Source organism: Sus scrofa, chromosome 6 (assembly GCF_054392235.1).
Source record: "Sus scrofa isolate SSC_HxYL_T2T_F1_AM1 chromosome 6, Sscrofa_HxYL_maternal_Yorkshire_Landrace_v2.0, whole genome shotgun sequence".
NCBI lineage: Eukaryota > Metazoa > Chordata > Mammalia > Artiodactyla > Suidae > Sus > Sus scrofa.
Window position 1 is genome coordinate 149757552 of NC_139388.1, and position 25832 is coordinate 149783383.

The 25832-nt window shown below is 42.8% G+C and overlaps 3 protein-coding genes across 9 annotated transcripts in view; 1 reads left to right on the forward strand and 2 right to left on the reverse strand.

Moving 5' to 3' along the window:
- Positions 1–1359: 1359 nt before the first annotated feature.
- On the reverse strand, positions 1360–19497 carry LOC100519373 (small ribosomal subunit protein uS2-like). Its single transcript, XM_021097618.2, is given in 6 exon segments — positions 1360–1423; positions 1425–2201; positions 5274–5443; positions 15646–15807; positions 16316–16503; positions 19434–19497. Coding segments are annotated over 6 exon segments (1425 nt in total).
- Positions 6263–25832, forward strand: part of C6H1orf141 (chromosome 6 C1orf141 homolog) — a 185717-nt gene continuing 166147 nt past the window's right edge. For both annotated transcript variants that reach the window (XM_084959073.1, XM_084959069.1), the window contains exon 1: positions 6263–6506. The gene's annotated coding sequence lies outside the window, so the exon portion shown is untranslated. The remainder of the gene's footprint in view (positions 6507–25832) is intronic.
- Positions 22749–25832, reverse strand: part of IL23R (interleukin 23 receptor) — a 65024-nt gene continuing 61940 nt past the window's right edge. For 4 of the 6 annotated variants that reach the window (XM_084958706.1, XM_084958708.1, XM_021093601.2 and 1 more), the window contains one exon: positions 22749–25552. In XM_084958706.1, coding sequence (XP_084814832.1) covers positions 24899–25552 — 654 coding nt within the window. In that variant the 3' untranslated portion in view covers positions 22749–24898. 6 annotated transcript variants of the gene reach the window in all.

The following is a 25832-nucleotide window of genomic DNA, read 5'->3' on the forward strand; positions in this document are numbered from 1 at the left end:
TAGGCCGACAGGTGCAGCTCCTATTTGACCCCTAGCCTGGGAACTTCCACATGCTGTGGGTTGGCCCTAAAAAGAAAAAAAAAAAAAAAAAAAAAAGGCAAAGAACTGTCCAAAATGATAAGTTCTGCTTCGGTGGCGTACTTTTAGTCATTAAATTCATTTGTAAAATATTTATTGGAAACCGAGTCTGAGTTAGGGTCTAAACATTAAGAATAGGAGCAATTCAGGAGTTCCTATTGTAGTGCAGCAGAAATGAATCTGACTAATATCTGTGAGGATGCAGATTTGATCCCTGGCCTCACTCAATGGGTCAGAGATCTGGCGTTGCTGTGAGCTGTAGTGTAGGTCACAGACGAGGCTCATGTCTGGCATTGCTGTGGTTGTGGCGTAGGCCAGCAGCTGTAGCTCTGATTTGACCCCTAGCCTAGGAATTTCCATAGGCTGCAAGTCAGGCCTAAAAAGAAAAAAAAAAAGAATTTGTTTTATACATATATAAAAAAAATATGTGCAATGAAATATTTAAGGTGCTTGATCAAAATTTCCATAAAGTAAAAAACACCAGTATAAGAAAGACCAGTTCTACCTGCAGAGGGCAGGGGAAAAGGAAAGGATTCATTCAAAAAGTGACATACGTGAAACTACTAATTAGATTTGGAATTAAGGAAGTTAGTTTTCTGTGTAAGAGGAATTTTTTAGAGGTAAGGAAAAAAAGTCAAATTGTACTCGGTAAGGAGCAAACAAAAAATAAATAAACAATAAATGTTAAGTCATTCTTTCAAGAAATTTGGCTCTGAGAAGAAGAGAGGTAATTTCTAATTCTGTCTCCTTCTCTCTCAGCTTTCTATGGCTTCTGCTTCTGGTGACTTCTGTCTGCATGTCTGTATTAATTATGTTTTTTATTTTCTGTATTTTATAATGCTTTGATATTTTGGGGCCTTGCAGATCTGGGGAGAAACTACTCCTACTGTGGCTAGTTAGTTCCTAAGATAATAAGTAACTTGCCTTTAAATGCTCTTTTCTTAGACAAACCAACTATCTTAGTCAACTCAGGCTAGTTTGAACAAAATACCATCAACTGGATGGCTGAGATAGTGATTTCTTAGAGTTCTGGAGGCCGAGAAGGTCAAGACCAGACTTGTTTCCAAGCTCTTCTTGGCTTGTTTATGGCTACCTTCTTGCTGTGTGCGCACGTGGGTTCCTTAGTGCATGCTTCTGGAAATCTCTCTCTTTCGCTCCCTTTTCGGCCCATTTCTTTTCCTCCTCTCCCTCCTCCTTCTTCTTTGAAACTGTTTATTTTCAACCAATTTACACATTAAGAGTTTGTGGAAGAACAGCTAAGACCATTGTGGATGTTCCCATTCATACAGTGATCTGAACAGGGGGAGCTGCAGACCAGTTTTCAGCGGCAGGCTGAGGGCTCTCTCCGCAGTTGGAACTGCTGGACAGGTGCAGGGGGCATCTGCATGCCTTCAGACCAGTCTGCCACCTCAGGCTGAATAGCAGTGAACTCAGAAGCTGGAGCCGTCCATTTACCCTGAAATTCCTCCTTGGTCACAGCTTTCTCAGCTGCTGCCTGCTCCTCCTTTTTAACCTCTTCAAGATCTCCCAAGAAGCAGCGATCAGGCATGACCTCCTGTGGGTGTTCACAGGAGATGGCACAGAGCATGCTCAGAACCTCCCAGGTGAGCATCATCATGTCCCATGCTCCCTTGTTGTTGCATGAGATAGCAATGTCCACATAACGCAGAGGAGAGTCTGTGTTACACGGAGCAATGGCAGGCAGGCGAATGCAAGAGGCCTCTAGGAGAGACTGGTGGGAAGCCCTGGGATTGGTAACCTCCAGAAGTCTTGGCTCCCGGAAAGCTGCCTGGATCTGGTTAGCGAAGGTTCCAGGAGGGAAGAAGCCAGTGGCAGCAGCAAACGTCAGCACAGCTCCTTGGCCAGTGTTCCTGGAGGATATGACACTGATATCAGCTGGGTTTTCCATAGCAGCAATGACATGAGCTGCCAACAGAAGCATCTTCCAGGTTCTCTTCAGGTTTATGATGTAGAGGCCATTACTTTTCCTTTTATAGATGTACTGTTCCACTTGGAAGTCAAGGTCAGTGCCACCTAAGTGGATTCCTGCTGCAAAGGACTTGAGATCCTCTTCCTTTATATGCAGGACATCAAGGGCTGTGGATGGCAACTGAAGACCACTCCTATAGCCCAGAGCCCACTGGACTTATTCAAACTTAGTCCTAAACTTGCTCAAACCTGCCTACTCTGCCTTGCCCGTTCCTTCACAGGAAAACTGCAAAAAAGTCTCCAGGCCATGCTCTCTTCTTGCTCCTTCTGCCTCCTAACCAGTCCTGGAACTTCCCTATGGCATGCTGTGCCTCCTTCTCTTGGGGACTGTGTGTGATAAAGCCTTTTGTCAATGGCATTGTCTTCTCCATGTCATCATCCGGTCATCTCTATAAGTTAAATACCGAGTACAATCAAGATAGTGCCTCAAGGAGTTCCCATTGTGGTGCAGCCGAAACGAATCCAACTAGTATCCATGAGGATGTGGGTTTGATTCCTGGCCTTGCTCAGTGGGTTATGGATTTGGCCTTGCTGCGAGCCATGGTGTAGGTCACAGACGTGGCTCAGATCCCACTTTGCTGTGGCTATGGTGTAGGCCTGCAGCTGTAGCTCCAATTCGACCCCTAGCCTGGGAACCTCCATATCCCTTTGGTTCCGCCCTGAAAAAAACAATAAAAAAAAAAAAGAAAAAAAGAAAAAAAAAGAAAAAAAAGGGCAGTGTCTCAGATTTCCTACTACTCATGAGATAAGTTGTGATTGACTGTTAGTCATGATATTAGTTCCTTAGGGCTGCTGTAATGAAGTACCACAAATAAGGTGACCTAAACAAGAGAAATTTATTCTCTCACTGGAGGCTAGAAGTCTGAAGTCAAGACAGACTGTGCTCCTTCTGAAGGCTGAAGGGAAGAATCCTTCTTTGCCTCTTTCCTTCTACTGGTGGCTCCCAGCAGTCCTTGGAATTCCATGGCTGTGACACCATCTAGTCTCTGCCTATATCTTCACATGACATGAATGGTGCCTTATGAGGACACTAGTCATTCGATTTAGGGCCCACCCTAATCCGGTATGACCTAATTGTAACTTATTTCTGTCTGCAAAGACCCTTTCCCCAAATAAGGTCATATTGTAAAGTTCTGGATAGACAAGAATTTTGAAGAGACACTCTTCAACCCAGCACAGTCACTCTCCAAGCTGCTAGTAGGCACAGTGCCCACATCGGGCTGCTCACATACAGTGTTCCTGCTGCTGGCTGTGCTTATGTCCAACAATCCAACTTCCAAATGGAGTTTCCTATCTAATTTAAGCATACACGCATTCGGCGGAGGGGTGTTGGAAAATAAATGCCTTCAAAGCAATGATTCTCTAGAGAACATATTTTTAAGCCTTGCTTGTGCCCAGGTGTGCACACCTGCCTGTTGGAGAGGGTTAAGATTGGTGATGGGGCTTTTTGTTTAAGAGGCAGTAGCACAGATTCTAAGAGACACCTGAGCACATCTTAGCTGACCAGCCTGTGTGTCCTGACAGTTGGAGCTCGCTGCAAAAGTCAGCTTCTGAGCAGCTGATTCTGGTTACCTCTTCCCATCCAAACCTAGCTGGCAAGAGAGCAGACAAGACAGAATTTGCAAGACCAAGTCTGGAAGTCAAGAAAGCCCAGATCTGTGAGCTTGGCATTTGGACTCTTTCCTTTCAGAGATGTCTGACTGAGAAGCTCTGTGAAAAGTCCCTAGGGCTCTAGGGACAGAAAAAAAAAAAAAAAAAAAAAATGGAGGAACAAAATGATGGAGCTCAGAAAAGATTCCCCGGTACACTCTCCAGGTATTCAGTGGGGATCCTGAAGGGCTTCGTCCTGGGAGTAAACGGGAAAGGTAAATAGGCTTCACAAGAACTCCAGGTGAGGAGTTCCTGTTGTGGCTCAGTGATTAATGAATCTGACTAGGAACCATGAGGTTGTGGGTTTGATTCCTGGCCTTGCTCAGTGGGCTAAGGATCCAGCATTGCCATGAGCTGTGGTGTAGGTTGGCCGCTACAGCTCTGAGTGGACTCCTAGCCTGGGAACATCTATATGCAGCGGGAGCGGCCCTAGAAAAGTCAAAAAGACAAAGAAGAAAAAAAAGAACTCCTGGCGAACTGTGCATTATTTTAATCTCAGATTGCATTAAGATGATCTACCTCTGACCAAACTTCCTGCCAAAAGTAAAAGTCCAGAGCCTCAAATTGCCTTCATATTTCTTCATGTACGATGTCTAGAATTCAATAGAAAAGAACGAAGCCTAAAAAAAAAGGAATTACGCCTACAAAAACAATATTTGACCTAAACCAGAAAGAAAATATGAAGAGAGCCACAGGAGTCACAAATACTGGAGTTTTTAGAAATGATTTTAAAATAACTCAGGAAGTGTTTAAGAAATTAAATAACAAGATGGAAAATTTTGTCAGAGAACTAAAAATGTTGAAAATGAGTCAAATAGAAGTTATAGAACTGAAAAATAAAACGTAAGCACTGAATGGATTGATTTAATAGTAGACTTGATGCAGCTAAAGAGAAGATAAAATTGTATATAGGACAGAATAAAATATCCAGACTGAAACAGGGAGAGACAAAAGATGCCAGGGACGTACGGGCATAATAAAAAGGTCTAACATACATGTGGCTGGAGCCCATTGGGAGAGAAGGCAAATAGGATGGAATCCAGGATATATAAAGAGCTCCTACCAGCGGACAGCTCAAAAGAAAGATGGGCAAGAGACCTGAAGGCATTTTTACAAAAAAGTAGCTTATGGGCTGAATTGTGCTCCCCTCAATTCATAGGTTGAAGTCTTAATCCCCAAAACCACAGAATGTGACTGTATTTGGAGAGAGACTCTTTAAAAAGTAAAAGGAATTAAGTTAAAATGAGGTCATTAAGATGGGTCCTAATCCAACTGACTAGTATCCTTATAAGAAGAGATTAGGACACAGAAATACACAGAGGGATGACCATGTAGAGACAGGGACAGCACAGCCAATTACCAAAGAGAGAGGCCTCATAAGAAACTAACCCTGCTAACACTTAAGCCACCTAGTCTGTGGTATTCTGTTAGGGTGGCCCTAGCTGGCTAATATAGAAAGTATTTGTGAAGCCAATGAATACACAAAAAGTTGTTCTCTTTTGTTAATTATCAGGGAAAGGCAAATGAAACCACAGTGCAATTAAACCACCACTCACCCATCAGAATGGCTAAAATTTAAATATCTGACCATGCCAAAAGTGTTAACTATTACGGAAATTGTCAACTCAGGTAATAGATATGTGGAAAACGATGTCCCCGGCACTGCACTAGAGAAAGGGTCCATAAACAAGGCAGACACTGTCCCTACACTCCTTGAACTGATGGTCTGGGAGAGGAGACAGACAACCACATTAGTTAATAGAGAAAATATGTACTAAGTGTTATGCTTATGAAAGTGTGATGCCTTGGGACCCACAGCAAGAATATCTAGCCTAATATGGGAATAAAATCAGTGGCAATGAAGAACAGGGGTAAGCATTTCAGGGCTCTTAATGAGAGTCACGCTGAGAGAGTGGGCTCTACAAGCAGTCTAGTAACTACTGTTATTTCAGGAAGATGATTTTCAAATAAATGTCCAACGTTTATTCAAAGATGAGGCTGAATCTCTTTGGGGGAAGAGCAGAGAAAGACGTCAGGGTTTGCCTCAGCCTCTCCCCTTCGGCTCGCAGCAATCCTTCTCTAGCCCAGAATCCTCAAGCCAGAAGCCTGCAATCAAGATTGGCTTCATGGATGTGTGATCTTAGAAGAGTCCTGTGCTTCACTTAATGCTCTGTTGTCACCGATTCTTGAAATTCTTATTTACTTTTTGAGTAAGGAGCGCCAATTCATTTTGCATCGGGCTCCCTAATGTATACGTAGGGATAATTATACTTGTGGTCCTTAGCCGTAGTTTAGTATGCTCCTTGGAAGTTTCATATGGCCAGGATTATAGTGAAATGCAGTCTCTCTAGGCCTACGCCAAAGCTCCTGAATCAGTATTTGCATTTTAGAAGTTCCCTGACAATTTAATGCACATTTAAGTGGGAGACGTGTTCATTGTCAACCTCATCCCCTACAGGTGCGGAAAGTGGAGTTAACCCCACCTCCGACTCTAGGCCATGTGACTTGGCCTGGCCAATGAGAGCATTGCATTCCCCTGCAACACGATTAATTAGCTCCGAGAGACTCCAGCTACGCAAGCTTTTCCCAGTCACCCCAATTACTGGAATTTGTCTAGAAACCACTCAGCTGAGGCCATCTCTTTTCCCTGGCACTGCCAGCAGTAAGAGTGACCCGATCGTGGACACCACGTCAAGCCTGAAAATGAAATCAGCATTGCAGAAGGACAAGCCAAGAGATGGGGGAAAAACTGAGTGTTGATGGCATTGCCTTAGCTCTTCGGTTAAGAGGTATTTGAAGTTAAATCTATTTTTGGATTTTTTTTTTTTTTAAATACCTGATGCAATAAGTTCTTATTTTCATTTAAGTTCATTTGAATCAGATTTTCTGCTCTTGGTACCAGAAGAGACTGAAGAATACTTGTTTACATAAGTTGATCCTCAGAGGTAGAGAGATGTTTTTTTGTAATTGTGTGTACTCACCAATAGATGAACTTTTTGCTTGAACTCTCCAGTTTGGTAATCAAGTTGCAGAAATTCACTGGATAATTACCAAATTTCCACTTTGTTTTACTTTAAATGACACCAGTCCTGGATCAAAAATATTTTCTCTTAGTGCTTCTCTGCTGTTTCAAAACATGTTATTCATTGGTAGCGCTTAATGGAGGACTGGTCAATTCCGATGTGTACTAACTGGTTTCTTTCTGGGGTGTAACCTCCTTAGGTGGTTCACTGAGCCAACAATGCTAAGAATGAAAAGCCCCCATTTTCACATCACCAATACATGGCTAAAAGCATTTTCTGAACCAAAGTCTGCCCTTCCCCTCATGTTTACTATCTCCTTTAACTGTAGCTTAAGTTCCATTATCTCAAGGAAATGATTAACCAAGCTTTTTTCTTTAATACAGCATGAGTCCTTTTTTCCTTTCATGCATTCCAAACTGTGTTTTACTTGTCTCTGGTTACCTGGTAGGAGGCTCCATGTCCTGCATAAAGTATTTTGTTGATATGCCCTGTTGAATTCTGTTAAGTCTACATACATTCATAAGCAGGCTAAAGTTTATTAAAGTTTGTTACAAATCTAACTTGAATATAGACCATTAGAGATAGAAAGGACTGAAAGATACTGTAGCTGAACCCTTTTATTGTTCTGTCTCTTACTGTCTCTTTCCCCCTCTGTTTCTATGTCTCTAAGAAATAGAACATTCCAGATATAACTAAAGCCCATCCCACCCTTCCCTTCCGGGCTGGAGATAGGCTCTCTGATAACGTTGGTGTATATCAACCCAGTGTATGTTTTTGCACTTTTATGGTCTATTGTAGTGTCTGAAAATTTGCTAAATGGAATCATATTAATAGGGATCCTTCTGCAGTGTGCTTTTTTCCCCCACTCACTTTTATTATTTATTTATTTATTGTTTTTTTAGGGCTGCATATAGAGGTTCCCAGGCAGAGGGGTTGAATCAGAGCTGTAGCCGCTGGCCTATGCCATAGCCACAGCAATGCCAGATCCAAGCTGTGTCTGTGACCTACACTACAGCTCACAGCCATGCTGGATCCTTAACTCACTGAGCAAGGCCCGGGCTCGAACCTGCATCCTCATGGATGCTAGTCAGATTTGTTTCTGCTGAGCCGTGATGGGAACTCCCTCACTCACTTTTATATTCTTGAATTTATCCCTGTTGAAATATGGATCAGCTCTGGGACAAGCTTGCATGTGAGTACAAAGAAGCTTGTATACAGCTGCTCACTTGCAGCTCTGTTTATGATGAAAAAGTCAAAACTACCCAATGTCGGGGAATGGATGAGCTGAAGTTTATGCGTATAATGGAATGCCAATCCATAGTTAAACACATAGCTTATGTATTTTATATCACCCAGAAACATTATGTTGAAATGGCAAGTGTTACGCAGAGGAGTAATGGGAAATCTGAGCCTGAACCTGGAACTCCTGGGTGCAAACCTAGTGCTCTTTTTCAATTAATCTTATGTATTTTTTCTGTCAAATCATTTTAATTGGAGTGCAATTAATTTACGATGTTGTATTACTTTCAAGCATAAAGCAAAATCATTCCATTATACATATATATTCTTTTTAGATTCTTTTATAGATTATTATAAGATTGAGTATAGTTTCCTATGCTCTGCGGTAGGTCCTTGTTGTTTACCTATTTTATATATAATAGTGTGTATGTTAATCCCAAACTCCTAATTTATCTTAAATTAACTTTATATTTTTAAATAATTTCAAACTCACAGAAAAAGTGTGAAGATAACACATACAAAGAATTCCCATGTACCTTTACCGGATATTTTTAACATGTCACTTTTGTTTTATTCTCTTTCATTCTGTCTCTCGAGATCCAGTTTCTTCGCTAACCTGTCTGAGAGAGGTTACTTGCATACATTATTGCCCTTTAGCTATCATTCGCCAATGTATTTTCATACAAATAAAGGTATATTTTTAAGTATTCACAGTGCAGGTATCAAATGCAGGAAAATTTAACATTGATAGAGCATGTGAAATACAAACCACATCCCATATTAAAATTGTGTTGAATGTCCCCATCATAATTTTGATTGCAAATCTTCCCTCAAATTTGCCAGGAGCAAATAGGATAGGATTCAGTCCAGGAGCATGTGTTGGCTTTGGTGGTCAAGCTTAGTTTTTAAATGCTGTGTTATTGCTGAATCAGAACGTGTTTCACAGGTGTGCCTTTTGTAGTTGCTCTGTTACACACACCTGCTGTCTTTCACATACTCAGTGTAACTGCTGTCCTGTTGGTGCAGTGTATATTATTACTCCCAAGAAGAAAAGACCAGTCTTGGGTGGCAAATACTAAAGCAATAGCTGAGAAAGTGCCCATAGGGCACAGTGTCACATTAGGCACATGGTGGGAGTCAGGCGACCTACATTCAAAAAATCTCACAGGAGTTCCCGTCGTGGCGTGGCGCAGTGGTTAACGAATCCGACTAGGAACCATGAGGTTGCGGGTTCGGTCCCTGCCCTTGCTCAGTGGGTTAACGATCTGGCGTTGCCGTGAGCTGTGGTGTAGGTTGCAGACGCGGCTCGGATCCCGCGTTGCTGTGGCTCTGGCGTAGGCCGGTGGCTACAGCTCCGATTCAACCCCTAGCCTGGGAACCTCCATATGCCGTGGGAGCGGCCCAAGAAATAGCAACAACAGCAACAACAACAACAACAGACAAAAAGACAAAAGACAAAAAAAAAAAAAAAAAAAAAAAAAATCTCACAAGCCAGGTGACCCCAGCGCAATGCATGAGCTCTGACTCCGTTTCCTCAGCTGTAAAATGGTGATAAGACCTCCCACGTTGTTGGCCAGTTAAATAATGTTTAGAAGGGCCCAGGGTGAAGTATAGAACTCATTTAGAGCAGATGCTTTTTTTTTTTTTTTTTTTTTTTTTTTTTTTTTTGAGTTTGTGCACTGAGATTTAGTTTCTCTCAAGTTTGTGTTAAGGGTTATGACACCTAGTAGCCCTTAAGCCTGTTCACAGTAATTGGGGGAGGTGACATCTAAGTCACCTGGTTTCTGCACAAACACAGATAGAGTGCTTTCTCTTTTACATGCTATACCACATAAAACTTGGTACTGTGCGAAAGATTTTTGTTTACGTCGTCAGAAAAAAAGGTCACACTTGGTTAGCCATATACTTTATTCACATTCTGAAACTCAGTCACACGATGTAAAGGTATTTTCCTCTTCTCCGTGTGCAGTGTCTTTATCCAGGCATAATTGTTGAGACGGAAAGATGACAGTTACAAACATGTACGAAAACAAAAACACTTCATTTCTTTTTTGTTGTCGTCGGTGTCTTTTGTCTTTTTAGGTCTGCCCCCGCAGCATGCAGACGTTCCCAGGCTAGGGGTTGAACTGGAGCTGTAGCTGCCAGCCTACGCCGCAGCCACAGCAATGCCAGGCCTGAACCATGTCTGTGACCTACACCACAGCTCAGCACAGCAGTGGGATCCTTAACCCACTGAGTGAGGCCAGGAATGGAACCCACAACCTTGGGATTCCTAGTTGGATTCGTTTCCACTGCATTGCAATGGGAACTCCCTTTTTATCTGCTTACCTATTTTTGAACAAAAGCCCTTCATTTCTAATTTCAGTCCTCCAGATAGGAAGCACAATGAGTTGACAATGCAGTCCAGTGGTCCTTCCCAGGCTTTAAAAACTTAAGGCATTTTCTTCCATCTGAATTGCATTTATTGCTAGTTCTTCTGTCTGTAACTGCAAAGAGGTTGATGCAGGAAGAAGTTGTCAGGATGGCTTGAGGTTTAACTCTAATTTGCTGACAATTTACTGAAAACAACACCAAATATTTGTACAGTATTTCCTGTTCAGCTTCAGGTAAGTTAGTGTATAAGATAAAACAAATACCACCACTCCTAATCATTATTAAAAGAAAATCCTATCGATGCTATGAGCAAAATACAAAGTTTTTTTTTTTTTCTTTTTAATTCTGGGGGTTTTATTAGGACTCAGTTACAAATGACAGAAAACAACTCTCAGTAGCTTAAGCAAAAAGAAGACTTATGGTAAAGGTTTCTCTCATACTGTAGGTCATGGATGTAAGCGGTTTTATTAACAATTGAAAACCAGGCTTCTCATTCCATGTTTCCTTTTTGCTCTTTTCTGTTCATCTTTTTATTCTTCTTTCTGACTTCAGATCATCTTCCTTTGTAAATTCTGGTTTTGTGGGGGGAAAAAAAAAAAACACCACTGACAGCAGCTTCTGAACTTTGCATCTAAAATTCTGTCACTGGAGGAATTCCCATTGTGGCTCAGCGGGTCAAGAACCTGACGTAGTCTCTGTGAGGATGTGGGTTCTATCCCTGGCCTCACTCAGTGGGTTAAGGATCCGGTGTTGGCGTAAGCTGTGGCATGAGTAGCAGATGTAGTTCAGATCCCATGTTGCTTAGCTGTGGTATAGGCCGGCAACCAATCTGACCTCTAGCCTGGGAACTTCCATATGTCACAGCTGTGGCTGTAAAAAGAAACACAAACACATAAATAAAATTCTGTTAATGGTGAGGCTCTGTTTCTCCAAAATTTCTGGGGAAGACCTTTGGTTGGTCCAGCTTAGGTCAAGTGTGCATGTCTAGCCCTGTTGTTATATGACTAGCGTCCAGTCCTAAGAAGGCCTTTGGTTGGCCTGCTTTGGATTAGGATACCCCACACCACAACCAGCTGCAGCCAGCTGGCCAGGGTGACATTTGAAGGACCATGTGGATGAGAGAAAACGGGCAGTTCCCAGAAAGGGGGACCTGGGCAGATGATAGACTCCAACTATTCTTAGAAAAAAGTTTTGATTGCCTATTGTATCCATAAGGATTAATTCCGATACAAATAGCAGAATCACCAAAAATGGTGAGTTAAAAACATTAGTCTCATCTAAAAGTAGAGGTGAGGGCCCCAGGGCAGCCCCTCAGGATCAGCAGGGGTGTGGGCTTCTTCCATCATTCTGCTCCACCCTCCTCTGTGCATGGCTTTAGTCTCCAGGTCACCTGTGGTCCCAGGCGGCTGCTGGAGCTGGAGCTGCCATGTCCACTTCCCAGTCAGCAGGCGGGAAGAAGGCGGGAGGAAAAGGGGAAAATAATTCTCCATGTGTGCCTCCCATTTTATTTATTTTAATTATTTTATTTATTTTTGGCTGCACCCAGAGCATATGGAAGTTCCCAGGCCAGCAGTCCAGTCCATGCCACAGCAGTGACTACACTGGATCTTTAACTGCTAGGCCATCAGGAACTCTTCCATGTGCTTCTCCTCTTCTAAAAAGACTTCTAGGTGTTCCTTCATGGCTCAGTGGTTCTTGAACCCCACTACCATCCATGAGGACATGGGTTCAATCCCTGGCCTCGCTCAGTGGGTTAAGGATCTGGCGTTGCTGTGAGCTGTGGTAAAGGTCATAGATGTGGCTCAGATTCCACGTGGCTGTGGCTGTGGTTGTGGTGTAGGCCGGCAGCTACAGCTCCGATTAGACCCCTAGCCTGGGAACCTCCATACGCTACCAGTGTAGCCATAAAAAACAAAAAAATAAAAAATAAAAAAATAAAAAGCCTTCTAGAAGTCCCTCTAATAGCTTCTAAGTACATCTCATTGGATAGAACCCTGTCACATGGCCAAGGGAGCCTGGAAAATATTTGTTAACGGGGTACATTCTGCCTCAGAAATATAGGGGTCCTGTTAGTAATGGCTGTTGAGTGACAACTGGAAGTCTCTACCACATTTGCTCTGAGCCAGATGCCGGTAAATGGGAACAGGGTTGGTATGACATAAAGAGTTGACGATGGCCAGTCCCTAAGGAGGCCCAAGATAAGGGGGCAGGTCCAGTGCCAGGCGGAACGACTAGCCTGACAGGGGAAAAGTGAACCTCTTTTGTCTTATAGGATTAAGGAGAGAGGATGGAAGAAAGCAGTTGTAGGTGAGGTGGTGGTGAGGGGCAGGGACCTCTGTTGACCATTGTCAGCTGTCCCGGGGAAGAAGTCATGGAAGAATGGAGGGTGCTGAACAATAATGGACAAAGGCAAAGAGTTCCTTTCACAGGGAAGAACCTTGAAGTGGCTGGTTCTCAACCCTGGCAGTGTGTCTTTTTTTTTTTTTTTTTTTTTAGGGGCACACCTGTTGCATATGGAGGTCCCCAGGCTAGGGGTCAAATCAGAGCTCCAGCTGCCTGCCTATGCCACAGCCACAGCAATGCAAGATCCCAGCTGCGTCTTTGATCTACACCACAACTCATGGCAATGCTGGATCCTTAACCCACTAACAAGGCCAGGGATTGAACCTGAGTCCTCATGGGTGCTAGTCAGATTCATTTCTGCTGAGACACCACGGGAACTCCTGGCAGTGTGTTAAAATACCCCTGATGAATTTTTTTTTTTTTAAGTATCTGCAAGGCTGGCGATGGTAATCAGGCTTCAGGAGGTTTTGGTTTTTCTTTTTTGTTTGGTTTTTTTTAGCTCTCTGGGTGATTCTAATGTTTAGGCAGGTGAGAACTCCTGGGCTGTTTCTTTTTTTATTTTTCTGAACTAAGTTTTATCTTTATTTTTAATTGAGGTATAATTACCGTTCAATGTTATATAAGTTACAGGTATGCAATACAGTGATTCACAATTTTTAAAGGTTATACTCCATCTATGGCTATTATAAAATATTGGCTATATTCCCTGTGTTGTGCATTATATCCTTGTAGCTTATTTTATACCTAATAGTTTGTAGTGCTTAATCTCCTACCCCTGTATTTTCCTACCGCCTCACCCCCACCCTACTGGTAACCATTAGTTCTCTGCTCTGTGAGTCTAGTGGTTTTTTTGGTCATATTCACTAGTTATATTTTTTAGATTCCACATATAGATGCTATCATACAGTATTTGCCTTTCCCTGACTCATTTCACTTAGCATAATGCCCTTCAAATCCATACTGCTGGCCTATTTCTAAACAGCCTAAGTTGGGGTAGGTTGTAAAAGAACCCTGGATTAGGAGTCAGTAAAGTGGATTGCCTCCAGCTGTTCCACTGCTGCACAAATGACCATGCCAACCCAGCTTCACTGAGAAAAGTAACAGGCTAGATGGAAACAAAATAGATGGCATTTAGAAAAATAACAAGTAGGAGTTCCCGTCATGGCTCAGTGGTTAACGAATCTGACTAGGAACCATGAGGTTGCGGGTTCGATCCCTGGCCTTGCACAGCTCTGATTAGACCCCTAGCCTGGGAACCTCCATATGCAGGAAGTGGTCCTAGAAAAAGGCAAAAAAAAAAAGAAAGTACATTCTATCGATTATGTCTACTTGGCCATGTTAGGTAGAATTTAGTGATTTTTTTTTTTTTTTTACATTGAAGTTCTCATCAGCAATGAGAATGCCTGGTCTTTCAGAATTCAGGTTTTTGGTTTTTTGTTTGTTTGTTTGTTTGTTTTTAGTGAGCCATTAATGTCCTGTAAGCTAAACACCTGTTGGTTTTCATTTCCTTTAACGCACCACCCAATTCTTCTGCTCCTGATCATCAGACAGAGCTATCTAATGAGTGCGGTGGTTAGAAATGGTTCCTCCAGAAGAAATGCAAAGTATTGTTTGCTCACTGAGGTGTTAGTAACTCCGCCGTGTAAGTCTATTTGAAGTAACGGATTTGGCTAAAAGTAAAAAAGGTGGTTGACAATAACTGTCATGTCAAAATGATCCAAGGAAATAGAGAAAACGGCAGAGGTGAAAAGGAAAACGCCTGTTTTTACATTAGAGCATCGCTTTCTCATCAGTTATACAGTGGCAGTTTAGCGAGACGCAATAAGGATGATGATAAAATCACAGAATGTGTGGAAGAGCCCCAGAAAACACAGGGAGGCCTGAAAGTTCTCTGATGCCTTCACATAATATTGTTTGCCTTCTTTGGGGGGAACAGATGGCATTAATAAATTGGGCCATTGTCTGTTATTCATTTATACGTTAAACAAATATTTATTGAGCACTTAGGATGTGCCAGGCACTCTTCTAAGCCTTAAAGATTTATAGGAGTGAAAGCAGACATTTCTGCTCTCCTGGATCTTACACTGTAGTGGGTGACAATGAACAGTGGCTGAAATATGCAGTGTTTTTGATCTTAGATGGTGGTGAGTACAATAAAGAAAGGAAAGGAGGGGAGGAGAGGAGGAAGTATGGGGCGGGTTTCCAATTATTATTTTTTATTTTTTTAAATTTATTTTTTATCTTCTGTTTTTCCAGGGCGGCACCTGTGGCATATGGAGGTTCCCAGGCTAGGGGTTTAATCGGAGCTGCAGCTGCTGGCCTATGCCACAGCCACAGCAACGCCAGATCTGAGCTGCATCTGCAACCTACACCATGGCTCGAGGCAACGCCGGATCCTTAACCCACTGAGCGAGGCCAGGGATGGAACCCACAACCTCATGGTTCCTAGTCAGATTCCTTTCTGCTGCACCATGATGGGAACTACAGGGTTTCCAATTTTAGGTAGAGGGACCAGGGAAGGCCTGAATGTAGAGCTAGTGAGCACTGCAGCAGCCTTGGGGAAGAGCATTTCAGGAAAAGGGAACAGCAAGAAAAAGGCCCCAAGGTATTTACTAGGTGGCCAGGGGAACAGAGAGAGGTACACCAGGGAGGGCTTCATGGTGGTGACTCGGACCACTGCTGTTTTGTTGAAGCCATCGACAGGTTTTGAACAGACATTGTTTTAGCAGGATCAGCTAATTAAATCTAGTTCCTCTGCTGAAGATGGACCTTAGGAGACTTTTGCAATAACCCAGGCAAGGGATGCCGGTGGTTTGAACTAGGCGAGTCGAGTTGAGGTCGTAAGAAGTGATTTGATTTCAGGCTATATTTTAAAGGTAAGGCAGATGGGTTTTCTGATAGAGTAGATATGAGGAGTAATAGCAAATGAAAAAAAGTCCAAGCTGCCTACCGAGATGGGGGCATCTGTGAGAAGTCTTGGGCGATGCTCTTGTTTTGGGTCTAACAGGCCAGAAGGATGCGCAATGGACTTGTCAGACCCACAGTTGAGTGTGTGAGTCTGGAGTTGAGGGTAGAGGTCGGGCCGATCTATTTTCATGACATGTAGATAGTGCTTAAAACCACAAGAATGCACGAGACCCCCAAAGAGAATCATCCCCTGAGCTGTGGGGCCTCCAGTGTGACAGAGGGGCCAGGACAAGCCGGAGAAGGGCTTGTGTGTCCTGGGAGTGAAGTGACGAGAGTGTGTCAGGTAGGAGAGAGTGGTCAGCGCAGTCAGATCTTCTTTTGCGAGGTACCCCAAGACTGGGATCCCTGTCCCAGAAAACAGGACAAGGAGAGAGAGCATGAAACTCTGGGGATGCTCAAGGTCACACCCTTGGCCCATGGGAGCTTTGAAATTCAAAACCCTGATCGTTTGGCTGTCATCCAAGTTCCTGAAGGAATAAATAGAAATAGAAGCATAGTCCACATATTTGCAACCTCAGTTCTGTGTGTCATTCTGCATGATATCTGTAAAGTTTTTGTGAAACGAGCATTTCCATTGCTTAGTAAGACAAAATTGGGAAAATAAGAGTTTTTTTAAAAAATGCTTTAAAAAATCATCATTTTATTAAAGTTACGAGGATAGGCTGAATCCAGCCTCTGTTGTGTTTCTGGGTTGGTTGGTTTGCTGCGTTAGAATCGCTTTTCTGCATGACTCTGGGCTTTGGTGAGCTCCTTCCTGTCCCTTGTAAGGTTCTACACATGCTGCCTCTATTCAATTTAATGGACTCTCTGAAGGAGCACACTGGGTGGAATGTGCAATGACCTGAAAAAGGAAAAATGAACCTGCAAACATTCAGCAACTGGCAGCTTCTCAAAATCCTGACCTCGTCATTTAATGAAATACGAGTGATTTTCAGGGAGTTCGCATTGTGGCTCAGCAGGTTAAGAACCCAACTAGTATCCATGAGGATGCATGTTTGATCCCTGGCCTTGCTCAGTGGGTTAAGGATCTGGCGTTGCTGTGAGCTGCAGTGTAGGTTGCACGGCTTGGATCCAGTGTTGCTGTGACTGTGGCCGAGGCCAGCAGCTCTAGCTCTGATTTGACCCCTAACCTGGGAACCTCCATATACTGTAGGTGTGGCCCTAGAAATACAAAAAAAAAAAAGTGACTTTCAGTTTTAGCAACTAAGGTAAAATAAATCTACATTGAATACTGAAGTGAGTGCTGAACTTTGTTTACAACCAGATGAGAAGAGGTTGCAAAAAGTGTCATACCATCCCATGCATATCACATTTTGCATGTTTACCATGAAATCCTGAGTGCTGAACCAAAACAGCAGGACTATGATCAGAATTTAGGGCTGGTGCTATTTATGAGGTGGACAGGAACAGCCGGCCCTACCTAAAAGGCATGCCTTCAACTTTTCGTGCTCTGTTTCCCATCTCCTCTTCAGTGCACAAGTCTAGTGGCACTTCCTGCCTCTCCTCTCAGGTACCCCAGTCCCGTTCTTGCCATCTCCATTTAAGCATCTGTCCCTCACCGCAAATTCTCATCTGTGTGTACAGATGTATGTAGAAGGATTCCTTACAGGAATGGGTCTGCTAGTGAGAAACTGGAAACAATCTAAATGTCCGTTAGCAGGAGAATAGGTAAATATATTTTAAACACATGTATTCTATGGGATACTATACAACTGTTTAAAGGAATAAGGTAAGGTTAAATATAATGGCATGTGAAGATTTCCAAGATATATTGATAAGTGAAAATAGCACGTCACAGAACAGGAACACCATATGTTAACAATTTAGGTAGAAAAAAATTGGAAAGAAAACCACTGTTCTGTTAGAGTCGCTCTCTCTCTTTTTTCTTTTCCTTGTCTTTTTAGGGCCCACGCCCACGGCCTATAGAGGTTCCCAGGCTCGGGATTGAATCAGAGCCGTAGCCACCAGCCTATGCCTCAGCCACAGCAATGCAGGATCTGATCCGTGTCTGCGACCTACACCACAGCTCATGGCAAAGACTAGATCTTTAACCCACTGAGTGAGGCCAGGGATCGAACCTGCATGCTCATGGATGCTAGTCAGTTTCCTCTCTGCTGAGCCACGACAGGAACTCCCAGAGGGTCTCTCTTTTTAATGGTGAGTATGACACATGGGAAGCAAGGATGGGAAGAGGGGCTATCGCTTCTCATTCCATTTACATGGGTATTGCTTAGATTTTTTAAAGTTTTCTTCATGAATAACTGTGTAGCTTTTATACACACGCACACACGTATGCTGTACTATTGTATTCTTACTCACGTCTAATAATATTCTCAGGCAGGATGTGAACAGAAAGAAAACAGTCAGGTTTATTGACTTCCGTATCTCACACTTGGGTTCCCGTGTTTGACTATTTATGATTTCCTTCCTGTGCTCTGACAAAGTCACTAATTTTAGGTATGCCTTTATGGTTAGAAACAGCATTTTGTTTTGCTTGAATTTTTGAACCGATGATCTCAAGAACCATATTTCTGCAACACTGGCTTGGTCTATATATATATTTATATATGTTATTATTATTTTTTTCTCATAAAGCTAAACTAGAGGCCTCTTCCTACCCCCAAACAAAAAGGGACCATTTAAGAATCAGTTCTTAATTTGTTACTAAATGCTAATTATGGGAATTAGCTAATAAGTTGCTTTCCTGAACAGAAACATAAAGGAAATACAAATTCAGAAAATTGATAAGAAATTCTGTCTATAAAAGGTGCAGCGTATTTATCCTAAATGAAGTTGAAAAGTGAAATGAGCAAAATGGCTAAGAGGGTCCTAACATGAAGCGTGAATTGGGATTTAATGGTGTAATTTTAGCAGTGGGAAAGAGACAATAACATTCTATCAAACCTTCGTTAGAGCTCCTTGCAATCCTGCCTTAACTGTAGCATCCGAGAAAGTTGTACACAATCCACTCCATGAATCAGAATCCAATTATTTTATATTGGTTTCATGCTTTTACCCAAGAGAGATCCATAAATTATTTTTAATCACTTCTTTTATTTTAAATCAATAGTGTCTGCCAAGTGGATAACGTTTTCCATTAAAACATCGCCTCCTATAATTGGTATAATTACTTCATAAAGAGATAAACCGCAGCACAATTCAGCAGTCTTTGGGTTTATAATATCTAATTATGGTCACAACAATATTTTATTCTTAGTGATCACAAAAAGAACATAAACTTGAACAAAACTCTGACGTTTATGATGAGGTAATTGGAAAGAAACAAGTTATTACTGCCTAGAGTACTGCCTCTATTAGCAGTCTCTGGGAGAAAGATCTTTTTTCCAGTCATTCAGAGTGTCGGGAGGATGGAGGGAGTTCTGGTGCCCTTTGCCTGGGTAGCAGTCTTGTGGCTGAGATGAAGAGGTTAGTACCATCCTGAGGTAGAGGCTTCTCAAGGCTCGACTCGGACCCAAATCAGCCAGGTGTGGAATCAAGATTTCCCAGCCTTGGGTTATTTTACTGCGTGGAAGGATGGGCTGCCTCAGTGGCAGCTTTGGGGACGAGGCATGGATTTCAATCTGTGTTTCAACAGGTTTGCTTTCACCTGGTTTCTGTTTGGTGCTTCCGCAACAGATGTCATTGGAGAAAGAGGATCCGTTGGTAAAATTTATTTTTGAAAACCTCTGCCCTCTGCCATACTCATGTGCTGCCTCTGTGACAAAGGAAGGATGACTGAAAATCTAAGGGAAGAGAAGAAGCTGGAAATACCTTTTGAAGAAACCCGGAGGGCCACGCCGTCCGTGTTACCCGAGAACTGCACGCTCAAAGTCATAAGCCCTCTTAGAGCATCAGTGTTATTTCTGACTCTGGTTAAAACACATTCTGAATCTTTAAGAGGAAAATACACACACATCCACCCACACGCACACACCCCAGGATATCCTAAAGTTGTACCCCAGTATTATTTCTGACTCTGGTTAAAACACATTCTGAATCTATAAGAGGAAAATACACACACACACACACACACACACACACACACACACACATTCTGAATCTATAAGAGGAATACACATACACACACACACACACACCAGGATATCCTAAAGTTGTGCCCTAGTTGCTCTTCCCCGCATTGCTTCTATGTAAGGACAGGGCAGTGGGGGCCAAGAGAACAGGAGGAAATTGGACACCCCTTAATCTGCTTCAGTGTCATCCAGAACCGTGGCATTCCATTTTTGTTTTTCTGTTTTTTTGCTGTTTCTTTGGGCCGCTCCCGCGGCATATGAAGGTTCCCAGGCTAGGGGTCTAATCGGAGCTGTAGCCATTGGCCTATGCCAGAGTCACAGCAACACGGGATCCGAGCCGCGTCTGCAACCTACACCACAGCTCACGGCAACGCCGGATCCTTAACCCACTGAGCAAGGGCAGGGACCGAACCCGCAACCTCATGATTCCTAGTCAGATTCATTAACCACTGCGCCACCAAGGGAACTCCGGTGGCATTCCATTTTGCTTCAGTGTCACTGCATATCCTTTCTGTGTATTTCTCTCCCTTTCTTCCTTCTCAGTGTTATCTTGAGGGGCTTTCTTTCTCTCTCTCTCCTTCCTCTTCCCTAACCCATTACCAATAAGCATGACACGTTCATTTAGGAAGTAGCAACCTAAAAAGATTGTGAGACTTGGAGAAAGTTAATAATAAGCCCAAGGGCTAGAGGCAAAGAAGAGATACACATTTGTTCCCTAAAGCTGTGGAGAATTCTGGCTGAGGAAGGGAGAAGTGGCAGGGGGCTGGGGTTAGAGGCAGAGGCGACTGGTACAGGAAGGAAAGTCGTAGAGACACTAGCCTTGGAGAATTCTTCCATAGAAGGGACTCACTCCCTTCTGATCCTCACCTGCTGGCTCTGACCTGGGGTTTGGATTATCATGTCACTGTCACCTCCTGAAAGAAACCTTCCCTGTCCGCTGGTGGCTGAAACTCAGCCTCTGTCCACGGGTGCTGAATAAGAAGGCGGAGACTGAGGTTTTGGTTCAAGGAGAAAAAATAGCTTTATTGCTTTGCCAGGCAAAGGAAGGCCCTAAAGACGGTGCCCCCACTACCCCACCCTTGGGAGAGAATAGGAGGTGGTTTTATAGTTTAGGAGTGGAAAATAGGGCACAGATAAGGATCAGGGTAGGTGCAAGCTTGCATTGTTTTTCAAAGCTGGTGTTAAGTGGTCCAAGGACAGGTTCTGGGAGTCTCCTATCTGAAATGAAGAATGATTCATTAACATCTTCCATTTCTGGGAGCTTTTAGTTCTCCAGAAGAACTCAAAGGTATTGTTATGAATATTCCTTAAGGAGGAACCAACTCCCTGCCCCAAGGCTGCACTATTGTGTCTCGACTGCTCCTCCCTTCCCTGATTAGCAACTGTTTGAACTCAGGGAAGGTCAAGGAAGCTGAATGAGGCCTATTTCCTAAAAAGCAATCGGGACGTGGGCTTTTGTGTCACAGGGCCCTGCTCAGTTTCACACCCAGCATAAAGTGGCCACCAAGTCCCTCTCTCCTACGCTGTCCCATGTTCCCTCTCCACACAGCACTCATATTCTGGCATTTTTCTTCTTTATTTTTTTCTGTCTCTCCATCTCCTGTCCCACCCCCTTCCCCACCAAGATGTAAGCCCTTGAAAGGCAATGATTTGGTCCCATGTGTTATCTGCTTCTTGCCCCTGGAATATAAGCCCTAAGGCTGAAGGGACGTGGCTGGTTTTATTAGCATCCATGTCACTCAGAAGTGCCTTGCACATAGTAGGGGCACTTAACACTAAAGCCAACTGCTTATTGAATGAAAGAATCATAGACAGAAACCGCTTTCCGTTTGCCAAGTTGGCCTCGTGCTGAAGCCTTTGAAATTTTCCCTGAGGGGGGGGCAATGGCAGACACGTTGCTTTGCTTATAGGTGGAGCCTCAATTTTTAATGCATTGGACCACCAAAGGCTAACGTTATAAATGGAACCAGAAGGGTGTCCTCTGTGCTGAACGGCGATACGGGTGTGGGAATGGCAACCATAGGGAGAGAAAGCTGCCCTTTCCCATTCCAGGGGGCAAGAAGTTCTAAAGGAGACACTGACTGCATTGAAAGCACACACAGAAGATCAAATCATGCTGTAACCCTTTCAGCTCGACAAAAGCTTTTTTGATCAGGCTGGTTACAATTATACTGAAACACACTGCGAAGGTATTCTTCACTTGTTAACAGATGTCTCCATCAGATTGGTAAACCTCAAAGATTCATCTTGGCCTTTTTAAAATTTCTATCTCAAACACTACCTGCCTCTTTGCTTCATTTTGTTCTCCCTTTGGATAAGAATAAAGCAAAGGCAGGGGGTTCCCATTGTGGCTCAGGGTGTTAAGAATCCGACTAATGTCCATGAGGATGCAGAGTCAATCCGTGGCCTTACTCAGTGGGTTTGTTACAGCAGATACCCAGCAGCCCTGTGCTGCAGCGTATCAGCTCTAGCGACAGCCCTGTGGCTGGAGCGTACCAGCTCCAGTAGCTCTGTGGCCATAGTGGATCAGCTCTTTTACCCGGCGAGAAACCAAGCGAGCACTCGGAGAGTTGGAGAACTCAGGTTTATTATGCTGGCGGGCTCAGAGGAGATCGCTCTCCAGAGTCTGAGCCCGGAAGAAGGGTTTCACAAGGCTTTTATGGGCTACGTCTTCCAGGTCCAAGCTTGGCTGGTTGGACTGGAGTGACGTCAGGCAAGGTAGTAGATGCGGAAACAAATTTACAGAAGCAGATGCATGGGGAAGGACTGGTTGGGGCAGTTGGTTAGACTTTGCTTAGTCATCATGGCCGGGGTCTCTCCTTTCTACATTTTATTGGGACATTTTCTCCTACAGGTTAAGGATCCAGCATTGCTGCAAGCCGCGGTGTAGGTTGCAGGCATGACTTGGATCTGGCGTTGCTGTGGCTGAGGTATCAGCCAGCAGCTGCAGCTCTGATTCGACCCCTAGCCTGGGAACTTTCATATGCCGTGGGTGCGGCCCTGTAAACGACCAAAAAAAATTTTTTTTTAAAAAGAATAAAGCAAAGGCATATGATGATTTACAAGTCCAGATATTTAATAATACTAGGGTTTCATTAGTGATTTAAAATATACTCTTCAGAATTTGTGAAGTACAACAAATATATACACATTCCTGGATAATCGAAGAGAATTTCTCAGCGGGGGTATGTTTTTTACTCTGAGTAGTAATGTTCATTTTGGAGCAGAACAGCTTTAGTAAATGATGTAAAGAGAGGACTGTCAACGCAAAAAAAGAGATGAATTGTGAGAAATTTATATGTTGGACATTAGACAGACTATGCAGATAGAGTGAGCAAGTGATTTATCATCCAGAGGGATGTTTCTGAAAGTGAAAGGGCACAATGGCCATACTTTGCCCTGGGACAAGAGACAAAAACCAGGATAAACCAGGATGTATGGTCATCCTCCTCGCGGGGACAGTTAATGACAATAAAACTGCTTTTGTTTTTTTCCCCCCAAGCCCAGAACAAAACAAAACAGCTTGCTTAGGTGCCAAACACTGATCCATTTTTGATTAACCAATACAGTTATACTATTTAATCTGAATATAAATTATTGCTAACAGCTGTTAGACATTCAATAGGTAATCTTCTCAATTTGCAAATTGTTCTGATCATTAGAAAAATTTCCCCTTGACCTTAAAAACTGATCATAATAGAGACGTCTGCTGGGTACCATTTCTCAGCTTAAAATATTCACTTTTTTTTTTTTTTAAATTACCCACTTTCAGTATTGATCAGATGGCAGGTAGAGTTCATTGCCTGTCCCAGCCCTTGTTGACTGTGGCTATTATGAGCATTGTGCTGTGAGGATTCAGAGGGCCACTGAAAGGCTCAGTAGAAAGGCAGGTGGTAAAGGGTTAGTGATGTCCACAGGAGACATGGGATATGAGGCAGTGGCAGGTATTGCCATCCTACATTTGGAAAAGTACCTGTTTTAACTTTTTTTTTTTGCTTTTTGGGGCTGCACCTGCAATGTATGGAGGTTCCCAGGCTAGGGGTTGAATCAGAGCTGTAGCCACCAGCCTATGCCACAGCCACAGCCATGCCAGATCTGAGCCACGTCTTCAACCTATACCAAGGCTCACGGCAATGCCAGATCCTTAACCTGCTGAGTGAGGCCAGGGATTGAATCTGTGTCCTCATGGATGTTAGTCAGGGTCATTAACTGCTGAGCCACAACAGGAATGCCAGCAATAATTTTCTGATATATATCTAATCAACAGAAATAATTACAGCTTGTCGATCCTGCATCCTTTGCCTCAAAAATCTACTGTAGTATAATTAATACACAGCTAACCCCTCAGGAAAACAATATCATCACTCTTAACCGGAATGAAGGCAACTATCTCATGATTTCCATACATCGCTGTTTTACAGCTCTCAGTCCAAAATAAGGAAGATCAAATCCTTAACACCTGAATAGGGAGTAGTAGAAAAAAAAACAACACAGCAAACATGTAATTAATTGCTCCTTTGTTTCTATCCCTTACTTATTTTGTTGTTTGTGGGCTATATTTTATCCACTCAAGAGAATATTAAGCAATGAAAATTAAACGTGCATCTCCTCTTGCAAGCAAATACTAAATTTTAAAGAATTAAAATCAAATACTAGATTTTAAAGATTTTCATTATTTCTTTCACTACCATATACTTTGCTTTACTGTTCATACAACAGAGTGATCTGTTTTGTGCTTTGCAATGAGGGAAAATAAAAAAAGATATAGTTGGGAGTTCCCATTGTGGCTCCATGGATTAAGGACCTGAAGTAGTCTTCATGAGGTTGCAGGTTTGATCCCTGGCCTTGCTCGGTGGGTTAAGGATCCAGCCGTGCCTCAAGCTGTGGGTGTAGGTCACATGTGGCTTGGATCTGGTATTGCCAAGGCTGTGGCATGGGCTTCAGCTGCAGCTCCAACTCAGCCCCCAGTCTGGGAACTTCCACATGTCACAGGTACAGCTGTTAAAAAAAAAAAAAAAAGACATTTTTAAAAATATACAAGGCATCTCTAATATTGCTGCTGCTTTTTGGCCATGAAGTAAGTTCCAGCTTTGGATATTAATTCTCTAATTTTGAAAAATAGTGCAGAATTAAATATGTGTTGAAGCAATCCATCTTCAGACTGCAAGGCCGATGATTTCCCACATTAATTTTGACTACACGGCTCTACTTCTCTAAGAGAGAAATCCTATTGAAGTGACTTTCCAAAATATTTTGCGGAAAATAAGAATTAATAGATGGCAACTCTGTGTTCATTCTCCCCAAGCAGGAGACAAATTCGTCGGGCAGCAGAGTCTGTTCTGGGATAGTTTCATTTGGTGACGCATTTTCTAGAAGCTGTACAGTGGTTTCCCCCTCTATTGAGTTTTGCAAGTCTGTAGGACTGCATTCTCCTTGATTTAAAATGAGGCTTAATTCTTCAAGAAATAGTGTGTTGCTTAGCGAAGTCATACTTGAGACAGAAAAGGCAAAATGAGGATGTTTTTTAAACCTGGCATTCTTGCCCAGGTTTAAGGCATCAGCTGGTGGTTCCAAAGTTGAGGAAGCCGTTTCATCATTATTGCTGAGATGGTTTCCCCCAGTGAGAAAATTTGAAATCTGGGGTTTATACCCAGTGTTGAGATCAGGAATATACACAACTGTAGTGTTGGAGAGTAGTGATGTTTGCAGGCTGTTTCTTGTCTCTAGGGATCCTGTATTCTTTTCCTTCTTGTAGCCCATGGGTTTTTCTTCTGGGAGAAAGATTTCTATCTCTGTAATCACCGGGTCAACATATAGGACCTGTTTACTGGAATTATTATTCATAAATTCACTCTTTTCCTAGGAAGGAAAGACATTGTTTTATTTTACAAAAGACATTTAAAGGGGGCCAACTGGATAATCGAATCGGACTGGAATTGTCTGCATTCCCTCAACTTTCCTTTCCCCTTCACTTTTTTTTATATTGTTTCTCCTCTCATATGATTTCCTCCTTTTGTCTTTCGTTATCCTGCTCCATTCCAAGTGTTTGTTAAATTCTGCCAGGAGAGACCGAAGGAAAGGAATAATAAAAAAATAATCCATGCTTTATGCACATGTCTCGATTTAAAAATTTTAAAGA